This window comes from Rhinolophus sinicus, chromosome 13, assembly GCF_057876585.1.
Source record: "Rhinolophus sinicus isolate RSI-liver-muscle chromosome 13, RSI-T2T, whole genome shotgun sequence".
Classification (NCBI taxonomy): domain Eukaryota; kingdom Metazoa; phylum Chordata; class Mammalia; order Chiroptera; family Rhinolophidae; genus Rhinolophus; species Rhinolophus sinicus.
Genome location: NC_142513.1, coordinates 13,248,951 through 13,261,038, shown reverse-complemented (window position 1 = coordinate 13,261,038; position 12,088 = coordinate 13,248,951). Strand labels below are relative to the sequence as shown.

The 12,088-nt window shown below is 39.7% G+C and overlaps 1 protein-coding gene across 7 annotated transcripts in view; it reads left to right on the top strand.

Annotated features, from left to right (window-relative positions):
• The window catches only part of TOX2 (TOX high mobility group box family member 2), a 124,533-nt gene that overhangs the window by 105,064 nt on the left and 7,381 nt on the right, over window positions 1-12,088 (top strand). For all 7 annotated transcript variants that reach the window (XM_019748740.3, XM_019748764.3, XM_074317666.2 and 4 more), the window contains one exon: window positions 11,365-11,604. In XM_019748740.3, the coding sequence (XP_019604299.2) occupies window positions 11,365-11,604 (240 nt within the window). The remainder of the gene's footprint in view (window positions 1-11,364; window positions 11,605-12,088) is intronic.

Here is a 12,088-nt window from a genome sequence, read left to right as displayed (position 1 = left end):
GAGCAGGCTTGGGGACTTGAGAGAATTAGAGCAGTAAAATGACCACTGAGGTAGTTCTGATAAGAGCAGCTCAAGGCAGAGTCCCCGTCAGGGCCGTGAGAAGGAGGCGCAAGGTAGTGATGGAAGCCCAGAGGCAGAGGACAGTTGCCAACTACCAGGTCTCTGTCACCATTCCGGGCCTTTCTGATTTTAAAGAGGCTGAGATTTGAGTCATAGCAAGAGCCCAGCTGGTGGCCAGGGCAGGGTTTAACCAAGGGACAGACAGCACACTGAGCAGGTGGGTGGGCTGGTGGTGAAGTGCCTGAGGACATGGGAATCGGACCCAGACAGACCTTGATTTGAATCCCAGCTCTAAATTACCTGGGGCAGGTTACTGCCTTTTCTGAGCCTCAGCTTGCTCATCTGTAAAATGCTAATACCTTCCTCCCATGACTGGGTGAGAATTAAACAGGGTCAAGTCAGTGCCTGGCAGATGGTAACTGCCCAATAAAGCGTAGTGCTTCTACCACTGTTTCTTTTTATGTAACAACATTCAACTAACACAGGGGTTGACAATCTATGGCCATAGGCCAAATCTGGCCCTCTGCTTGTTGTCGTAAATAAAGTTTTATTGGAACAAAGCCACACCTATCATTTACATATTGCCTATGGCTGATTTTGTGCTGCAGCAGCAGAGTTGAGTAGTTAGGACAGAGACCACCTAGCCCCCAAACCCTAAAATATTTAATATCTTGCCCTGTATAGAAGTTTGGCAATTCCTGACCTAATAAATGCAACAAATGTTTGTGGAACACCCCTGTGCCAGGCCTTTTGCTCTAATTTTTATTGTCGTTGGAGCTTTCCAGCTGGTTTCCCTCTTCTTTCATATTCCAGAAACTTCCATTGTTTCTGACCTCTTCTTAGCCCATTTGAGGTTCAGTTCAAGTTCCCACCTTGAGCAAATTCATGAGGGGATGAAGGAAAAATCTTCTCATGTTGACCACCTCCTATGTGGAAGCTCTGTACAAAATTAGGTTTTCATTGGATCCTAACTGTTGCCCCATGAGAGCAGGTTCATTCCCTTGCACCCATTTTAGAGCCATTGAGATCTGTGTGGGTACCGTGAAAAGATCTCAGTCTTGGACACACAGTCCGAATTCTGACTTTTCTATTCCCTAGAAGTGTGACCGTGGGAAAGTCACCTCATGTCTCTGAGTTTCAGTGTCTTTGTTGTGAAATGGCGGTGATGAGAGTGTTTATGTCAAAGATTTGTTCATGAAGTGCCTGGTGCACAGTAAGTGCTCACTAAATATCACAGTATTATTCTCACTATTACTATTGTTACCATCCTCTAGAAAGCAGGGAGATTGGTATCTGTTAGGGAGGGTTACTCTGAGACAGTGGGAGCGATGGTAAAATGCTGGTCAGCGGCTTGTTAATTTTCCCTTGGGATCTGATTGTGCTTGGAAACTAGGGAGAAGTTTCTGGACCCTCAGGGACTGAGGCAGAGGCTTCAGTGAGAGGACACAGTGAGCAGAACTGCTGTCGCCTCCAGCAGAGACATTCTGATTCCCCACGCAGAGGGGGAAGCTTTGTTTAATGACACCTCGTCCCTGCCTCAGAGGAAGCAGGCCGGGTGTTCGTTCTGTACCTCAGAAGAAAGCGGGAAGGAGAAAGGTGCGATTTCTTCTCTCCCCACTGTGTGAGGCACGTGGGGCTCCTCTCCAGAGATGGCACGTGGGGAATTTGTGAAAAACACCTTTGTGTTCCCCGCAGCCCTGAGCATCTATTAGGCCAGGTGAACCTAATTATGTTCACAGCAGTGCCTCATTACTGTTTCCTCTCTTCATTCTTCCTGGAGAGGGTGCAGATGTGGTTCCTGGACATATCCATATGTTTCCATGAGAAAAGCAGGAGGCTTGGTTCAATTGGTTACCAGATATCTCATGAGTGCCAGCTGTATGCTGGGCCACCTGCCCAGGGCTGGGGAGGCACATTATGTGTGTCTGCACATAAGCAGATGTTCGGTACCCCCCGGGGTGAGCCCTGGGAAAGACTCTGGAAGAGGTGTGGCCAGAGGAGGGAGGAGGGAGAGAGGTCAGGGAAGGCTTCTCTGAGAAGATGACATTTCAGGTAAGTCTCAAAGGACAATAACATGGAGGAAAGGATCCGAGAGCCACAGAGGGGAGAGGCTCCATTCTAGAGAGAAGTCCACAGGTACCCCTGTATCAGTCAAGCAATGGTTGAGGTCTGCTGCAGAGTGGAGCATTGGATTGTGGGGCATCATAGCCTCCTGAGGGTGGCAGTTCCCATTTGGCTGATGACAATTCTATGAAGAGGAGACACGTGCCAGCACTCGCAACACGTGGGGAGGGCTGCAGCAGCTCACAGGATAAAGGCATCTGGGTCAGGCACCTCTAGCGCCTACCTCAGTGGCATCCTCAAATAGCAGACCTCAAATTGGGGGCATGTTTTTCACTTTGGGGAGATTAGGACAAAACTTTTTACTGCCCTAAAAAATCTAGGATGCTTAGTGGCTGTACCCAAGTCTTGTTGAGTTGTATCTATTCATACCAGCCATAGATGGATCTTTATGTAGGAGTCTGCCTCCCTAATAAACTGTGAGACCCTGAAGGGCAGTTGTTGCGGGGGCTTTCTCATTCCCAGAGCTTAGTGTTATGTCCATCACAAAACAGACATTCATGAAAGGTCTGACAGTCATTTACTGAATATCTGTAACGACAGCAAGAGTGAAGTGGTCCAGAGTTCCGCCCATCCTCCATGGAGACCCTGGACACAGCTGAGCCGAATTTGGCATCATTCACAGATCACGCCTGACTCTGTTGTTCTAGCTTTAATGTTATTCAGTGGGTCTAAAAGCAGTTGCTTTTGCTGTGTGCAAGGTGCTAATCTAGGTATTAGGAACATGAAGAAAAGTCACTGGACAAACGTACAAAATTTGTAGTTCGAAAGAAGGTCCATTCTGAAGATCCCAATCCAAGAAATGGGGAAAATAATTTATAAACTTCAATTATATAGTGTATCTTGGTGATGAGAAAACTTTGAAATTAGGAAATATTGCTTTTAGGTGAAATATGTGATTATTGGATGTGAAAACCATTTTGCAGAAAATCAAATAAGGAGATCAAATAAGATCAACTCAAGATTTTCTCCCAAAATCCAAGGAAGAAGTTAAAGAGCTCAAAATTATGACTGAAAAAAGAAAAGACCCTGATGATTCAATATGTGTTTTTAATAGGAAAGTCTTTTTTAAAAGGCCAATGGAAAAGAGGCATTAATCCAAAAAACAACAGTAGAAAATATCGCTTATCTGAAGAAAGTGGAAAGTGTGCAGCTCAAAAGTGCTAACCAAGCATCACGCAAAATTAAATAAATACAGTCTACACACAAAAATAGCATCATGCAAATTTTTCTTATTTCAAAGAAGCTCTGGGTTAAAAAACTACTTAGAGAGGCAGTTATATTTGATTGAAAAATGAATTAAAATAGATCAAGTATGGGAAACGTGGTATAAAAAAACAGTGGTGTGAGCAATGAAAATAGCAAAACCTAGAGTTAGTGTCTAAGTGTTATTGTTATCATGGTATGAAACTTAATGCCACTGTCAAAATAATGATTGAAATAAGTTATATAATGAAAAAACAAAATTAATAATAATCTGAAACATAAACCACTGATGGAGGGAAATTTTTTAAAGTTTAATTTTTCTTCTTACATGAGGAGGCAGAGATATAGTGCAATGGCATAAAAATCACTAGATAAATCTTGATCAACAAAGGAAGGATGGGGAAAAAGTCAAGGAAGCAAAAAAATATATAAGCTGAGAACCATGCACTAATAATTCTGTCTTTGTAGTAAATATGAATGGGTTAATTTTCCAGATTTTTAAACATGATTCTTTATACATACTTTGATAACTATTTTACTTACTTATCCTTGCTTATTCTTCTATCACTTTATTCTGTACTTTCTGTTTTTTGTTTGTTTTGATTATTTATAGTATTTATGGAGGGTGAAGGAAAATCAAAAAGATGCAGGGAAGATTGAGTCCTATCTGGCTCATAATCTCTTCTTTTTTTTAAAATTAAAGTTTATTGGGATGATAATTGTTAGCAAAGTTACATAGATTTCAGGTGTACAATTCTGTAATACATCATTTATATATCACATTGTGTGTTCACTACCCAGAGTCAGTTCTTCCATCACCATATATTTGATCCCTTTTACCCTCATTTACCACCCTCCTCCCCCCTTACCCTCTGGTAACCACTAAACTATTGTCTGTGTCTATGAGTTTTCTTTCTTCATTTGTTTTTCTTGTTCTTTTGTTGTTTTCAGTTTTATATCCCACATATCAGTGAAATCATATGGTTCTCGACTTTGTCTGTCTGACTTAATTTTGCTTAGCATTATAATCAGAGATTGTTGATCCCATGGGGAATGACTATGTCCTATCTTAAGTCTGATTCAAAGAAGGAAATAGCCAACCAATGGTACATTTCCTCCTATCCCTACCAATACTGACCCATTCTATTGCCATTACCAATACACATTCAATCACATTCTCAAGAAAAGAGGCAAGTGGGGAGTTTCACCAACCGGGAGTAACTTCCCTCCCTCCCTTCCTTTTTTCATCCTTTAACAAATATTTCTAAACTACCAACATCCTGTGTTCCAGGCACTAGCCAAGTCTCTGGGGTTACAGTCGTGAACAAGATAGCCTTCTACTCATGGAATTTCCAGAGGGGAAGAGAGACAATAAACAGATAAGTGAACAAAATAAGCATAGCTTGAAATTATGAAGGAAACACTATGATGGTAGAAAGTAATGGTAGTCGGTTAGGTTTCTTAGACAAAGTGGTCAGGGAAAGCTTCTTGAGGAAGTGACATTCAAGTTAAGAACTGAAAGATGAGATCAACCTCGGGGAAGAATACTCCCAGCTGAGGGAACTACAGGCACAGATAAGCCTGAAAGCCGGGATAACGTTCCTGTGTCTGAAGATCTGAATGAAGAAAGTCAAGTTGAGTCACAGCACAGTAAGCAAAGGGGGCAGTGCCCAAGAAGATCTGGAAGGTTAGACTAGGATCCAACAACACAGGGCCTAGAAAACCATGGTAAGCGGACTGCATTTTATTCTAGGAGGGTCAGGAAGCAAATGAAGAATTGTAAGGAGGGGAGTGAGTAGCATGGTCTGATTTACATATTTTAGCGATCCCTCTGGAGATTGTATGGGAAATAGATTGGGGTGTGTGGCGGAGGGAGACAGCAATAAAATAAGAAAAAAGATGACAATGGCTTGGGTATGTGAGAGATTTAGGATTCATCATAGAGGTAGAACCAACAGTGGTGTATCTGGGGCTGCAGGGAGGGAGGGACTAGGAAGTTAGTGTTTAATGGGACAGAGAGAGTTTCAGTTTTGTGAGATGAAAGAGCTCCGGAGATGGATGGTGGTGGTGGTAGCGCAGCAATGTAAATATACTCAATGCCACTGAACTGCACACTTCAAAATGGTGAAGATGGTAAAATTTATATTATGTATATTTTACCACAATTTAAAAAACTTTAATGATAAAAAATAAGTTGCACTAATATCATTTTTCTACAGCTTACAAAGTTATCAAATACCCTCATTAAAGACAAAAGCAAACATTTCTCTTGAAACAGATAACCCCAGAATCCTCTACCAATACCCAGCGTTCCATTGAAAGGCTAGTCCTTTGCCCATTTCAAAATCTTTAAAATTTCCCTGCAGTTATATGTCTGCTTGTGCACATGGTTAACTTCTGCATAGTACCGTAAATATCTTGGAGTAGGATTGTTAGGTTTATAAGATGAGCAAATCTTCAACAAACTGGGGATTGTCAGTTGCTTCCTAAGGTGTTTATCTAACTAGATTATACTCCCAACAGCAATATAAACAGAAACCCAAATGGCCAGGAAACCTATGAAAAGGTGTTCTATCTCTCTAAGAGTTAGGACAGTGCAAATTAGAACAACTTTGAAAGCATCACACACCAGAATTGCAAAAATTCAAAAGTCTGCCATTATGACATGTTGGCAATATATTCAATTACTGAGTCAGGAATATCTGGTTGAACAATTCTAAAGCAGGCAGCTGAGAAGGAAAAAAAACCCACAAACAAACAAGTCCTAAACACAGAGCCTCAAGGCCAATTTGCCCTTAAGGAAATAATGTCAGATTCTTGCTGAAAATTCATGGAAGGAAGAGTGTGTACAAGGTCAGACAATTAAGTTCCGTGAACTCACCCTAGAAAAAGTGCTACATACCTCATTGCTGAATATCACCACGGTCACCTTCGAAGTACTCCCCTTGGGAAACTATGCACCGATGCCAGTACCTAGTCCACCCTTCAAAGCAATTTTGGAACTCTTTTTCTGGAATGGCCATCAGAGGTGTCATTGTATTACCCTTGATGTCTGAATGTCATCAACATGTCTTCCTCTCAATATTTCCTTTCTCTTTGGGTAAAGAAAGAAGTCATTGGGGGCCAGATCAGGTGAGTAGGGAGGGTGTTCCAATACAGTTATTTGTTTTACTGGCTCAAAACTCCCTCACAGACAGTGCCGTGTGAGCTGGTGCATTGTCATGATGCAAGAGCCAGGAATTGTTGGCGAAAAGTTCAGGTTTTCTAACTTTTTCACGCAGCCTTTTCAGCACTTCCAAATAGTAAACTTGGTGAACTGTTAGTCCAGTTGGTACAAATTCATAATGAATAATCCCTCTGATATCAAAAAAGGCTAGCAACATCGTTGCAACAAGTTCACGAACTTAATTGTCATAGCTCGTCCGTGTTGGAGAGGAAAGAGGGATATTTAGAGAACAGATTTTAAAACCTACTCTTTTTTCTTTTTTTTTTTGAGTTTAAAAACATTCTTTTCCAGCTTTATTGAGAGATGACGGACACGTAACACATGTAAGTTTAACATGGACAGTGTGATGGTTTGCTCCATGAAATGGGTACCACAGTAGTAGGTTAGTTAACACGTCCTTCACCTCACATAATTGCCTTTGTGTGTGTGTGGTGATTACTTTTAAGAATCACTCTCTTAACAACTTTCAAGTACATAATACAGTATTGTTAATTATAGTCACCATGCTGTTCATTATTAGAATCCTAGAACTTATCCATCATAGGGCTGGAAGTGTGTACCCTTTGACCACTTTTACCCATCTCACCCCTGCCCCGTCCTGCAACCACCACTCCACTCTCTATTTCTTTGACTTCCGTTTTTTAGATCCCACTTACAAGTGAGAATATACAGTATTTGTCTTTCTCTGTCTGATTTATTTCACTAAGCGTAATGTCCTCAGGGTCCCCCCATATTGTCACAAAAGGCAAGATTTTCTTCTTTTTCATGGCTGAATAACATAGTATATACAAACCACCTTTTCTTTATTCATTCGTCTGTTTAGGGCCACTTCGGTTGTTTCCATGCCTTGACTATGATAAATAATGCTGCAATGAACGCCGGGGCGCAGATGTCTCTTTGAGGTCGTGGTTTCATTTCTTTTGGATAAATACCCAGAAGTGGGATTGCTGGGTCATATGGTAGTTCTATTTTCAATTTTTTGAGGAACCTCTGGGGTGTTTTCTATAGCGGCTGTACCAGTATACATTCCCACTTTTCTCACACCCTTGCCAACACGTTAGCTCTTGTCTTTTTGACCATAGGCATTCTAACAGGTGTGACGCTCATATTTCATAATTTTGAGTTGCATTTCCCTGAGGATCAGTGACGTTGGGCTGTTTCTCCTGTACATGCTGGCCATTGGCACGTCTTCAAAATATCTCTTCAAGTCCTCCGCCCATTTTTTAATTGAATTGTTTTTAAAAACCTACTCTTTAAAACAGTTCCCTTTAGGTCTATGTCTCAGGTTTCTTCATGATTTATAGAATAGTAAAATATATAGTTCACAATATATTAAGAATTCAGGACCAAAATCTACCTATATGCTGTTTACCAGATACTCACTTAAAGTGACGCAGGACAAAAAGAAAACAGTGGGAAAATAAAGAGCACCATGATCAGACAAAGCAGGATTTAAGACAGCCACATTAATTGAGGCAAAGATGCTTTTTTTTTATATAAAAAAGGAGAAGCCATAATGAAAATATAGCATTCTGGGACATGTATGGGGATGAATATTGTCACATCAATATTTATCTGAGGAATCTGATGGGAACACAATAGCAGTGGGAGGTTTTAACTCATTTTTCTCGCGATTTCATAGGCAAAGCAGTCAAAACAGTTTATTGAATAGACACATAGAGAAATATGTATGTTACAGAGTAAACAGCATTTCAGATGTACATGAAAGTTTTACAAAAATGAATTATATCCTAAGCCATAATGAAAACCTGACTACCAAAGAGAGAGAATTCTAGGAGTCATGTCCTCTGATCACAATAACAAAAGGATACATTAAATAAAGACCCTTTTCCAAATAACTTTAGAGTGAAAAAGAAAATCAAATCTTCAGTGTGGAATATTTTTTCAATATTTATATCATGCAGCTAAAATTCTCCTCAGGGGAAATAAATCATAGTTATTGAGCAGGGTTTCTCAACCTCAGCACTATTGACATTTTGGGGTACATAATTCTTTTGGGGGGATGTCCTGTGCATTGGAGGGTATTTAGCAGTATGTCTGGCCTCTACCCACTAGAGGCCAGTAGGACGCCCCCTCACACACACACACCAGTGGTGTAAACCAAAAACGTCTTCAGATATTGTCACATGTGTCCTACATGGCAAAATTGTCCTTGTTTGAACCCCTGCCCTAGGTCTTTCTGGGATTAAAAAAGAAACTGTAAAAATAAATCATTTAATTTGAAAAGCTAGATAAAAGAAACACATTGTACCTGAGGTCAAATTTAATAGAGAAGAAAGAAGAATTCAGTTAATTTGTGATTAATTAATTAATGATTAGAAAAGTCATCAAATTGATTTTTTTAAATATAAGAAGTGATTCTTTGGATAGACAGTTAAAAATATATAAACCTTTGAGAAAGGAAAAATGTAAAAACATGCATTCACAATATTACAATTGTGAATAGGGATTTAAGTACAAAAACCATAGAGTAGGTTAGAAATATGATAATATTATCCCAGTTATTATAGTCCCATATTATCCTACAGTTAAAAGCTTTTAGTGTTAAAATCTGAAGTAGACCATTTTCTAACTATATGTATAATTTACCAGAACAAACTCAAGAGAATATGGAAACGAAAATAGACCTATTAACCATGGAAAATATTGTGAAAATCAACCTTTCAAGAAGCACTGGGCCTCAGATAGTTTTATATCTAAACTCTTTCATTTCTCTAAGGAAAATTTAATTTTTATGTTATTTGTACTGTTCCAGGACATAAAGAAAAAAGGAAACATCTCGGTTCTTTTTCTAAAGCTGACCATAACACAAACACCACCACCACCATTTGACAAATATAACCTTAAAAAATGGAAACATAAAAAGAAAGTTTCTTGAAACTGAAAACATGCAAGATGAAGTCAAACAATACACACACATACACACACACACACACACACACACACAGAGGCAAGCATAGCAATGTTAGTATCAGACTCCACTGAATTCAAGGCAAAAATGAGATAAAAATTGAGACACTTTATAATAATATTAAAGTTCACTCCATAATGAAGAAATAATTGCCAATTTTCTTTCTACAATAAAGATCAACATCAAATTCCCAAGACAAAAACTTTAAGCATTAAAGGGAGATTTTGATGAAAGCAACCTATTTTTATAGGTAACCTAGATAGTCTGTGTCAGATTAAAGAGCCAGAAAGTAAGAAAGGAATCAAAACAATATAGTCACCACTGATCAAATAGATAAATGTTGTACACATAGATTAATCTTCAAACACAGCTTACCCTTTGTTTTTAAATGCTATGGAATATATACAAAATATAAACATATTTGGGTTCCAAAGGAAACTGTAATAAATTGTCAAAAGTGCACATACAGACCATATTCTTCTATCACTTTTGTTACTAGAAATTAGTAGCAAAAGGAAAAGAAACAAACAAAACTAACCTCTTAGAAACTTCAGACTCTTCTTAAACAACACTTGGATAAAAGAAGAAATTAAAATTGAAATTTAAAAATATAGACATAAAAAAGAATAACAAAAATCTTACATGGTGAAGTCTATGAGAAATGTTAACGTCATGCTCAAAGGAGAATTCATAGCATTAAACCTACACTAAAAACTGAGAATGAAAATAATGAATTAAAAATGCAACTCAAAACTGCGGGGGACAGCAATAATAAATCTTTAAAATCTGAGGAAGAGGTTAATAAAGATCAAATTAGATATTAAAGAAATAGAAAACAGAGGAGAAGAAGTGATCAAATTTGAGATTTGATTCTTTTGAAGAGAAAAAAAAATCCCACATAATAAAATAGAAAACCCATGAGCTTGCCTAAAGAAGAAAAAGTGAGAGGAAAACAGATACTTGACAAGAGTAACTAGAAAGGGGAAATAACCACAGATGCAGAGGAAATAAAAATAATTATGAGTATGAAGATTGGTATGACTCACTGGACAGATTTGTGTGTTTGTGTGTATATATAATGTCTAGGTGAAAAGTACACACTAGTATGACAAATGCCTGTATGTAAAAATCAGCAGCTTTCTTATGTTCCAAAAATACCCAGTTAGAAAACATCACAGGCAATAGTTAACAAGAAAATTACTGACCTATAGGAAGAAAAATGCAAAACTTTCTTAAGGGATTTATTTATTCTATGTATTTAACAAGCCCTTAGACAATACAGGGCTCACTATGTGCCAAGCACATTTCATCCTTAACAACCCTAGAGGGTAGGTTTAATTATTACCCACATGTTTCAGATGAAGAAACTGAGGCACAGAGAGGTTAACTAACTTGGCCAAAGTCACCCAGCTTATAAGTGGCTGATTCAAAACACAGCTGGCTTCCAGCATCTGTGCTCTTTGCTATGATGCTGCATAGTGAGTAAATGCAGAGAAACACCGTGTTCCAGAAAGAAGACTCCGTATCATAATGCTCACAGCTGGAATGAGCTCTCTAGCAAGGGCTGAAATGCTAACCATCTGTCCAGGGTGAATGGCAAACTGTCAAGGAGCCATGGGCCCCCCACAGGTGCGCCGAACAAATCATGCAGGCTTCAGAATAGCCTGGACGCTCACCTGTCAGGGATCCAGGAGGAAACCACAGCGCAGGGTGGAGCCGGCCGCCCTCCACTTCTCATCTTCCTCCGAGTCTCACATATGAATGTGATGCTGTGGCAAGGCAGGTCCTTTCTAACTCAAAATGCCCTGTCCTCTTTCAGATCCAGGAGATGGTCCACTCGGAGGTTGCTGCTTATGACTCGGGCCGGCCAGGGCCCCTTCTGGGCCGCCCGGCCATGCTGACCAGCCACATGAGCGCCCTCAGCCAGTCCCAGCTCATTTCTCAGATGGGCATCCGGAGTGGCATCACCCACAGCTCCCCATCGCCCCCGGGGAGCAAGTCAGCGACCCCATCACCCTCCAGCTCAACTCAGGAGGAGGAGTCTGAAGCCCATTTCAAGGTATGTAGGGTGGAGGTGCAAAGCCTTAAAATGTCCTCCCCTCAGCAGAAGGATGAGCCCTGCGTGGAAATGAGCATCACCTACCTCTAGAAAAGACTAAAAGAGTATACGTGTTTCCCGAAAATTAGACCTAGCCGGACAATCAGCTCTAAGGCGTCTTTTGGAGCAAAAATTAATATAAGACCTGGTCTTATTTTGCTATAATATAAGACCAGGTCTTATATAACATATCATATCATATCATATATCATATCATATCATATCATATCACATCATATCATATCATAATATCGGGTCTTTTATTAATTTTTGCTCCAAAAGACACCTTAGAGCTGATTGTCTGACTAGGTCTAATTTTCGGGGAAACAGGGTGACTCCAGTTATACTCCCTCTTTGCTGGGGTTAAAAGGGAGAAAGACATTTCTAGGGGGGAAAATGGTGAAATCTTATTTCTGAATGGCCAGTGCTTCATTTCAGTGGCATT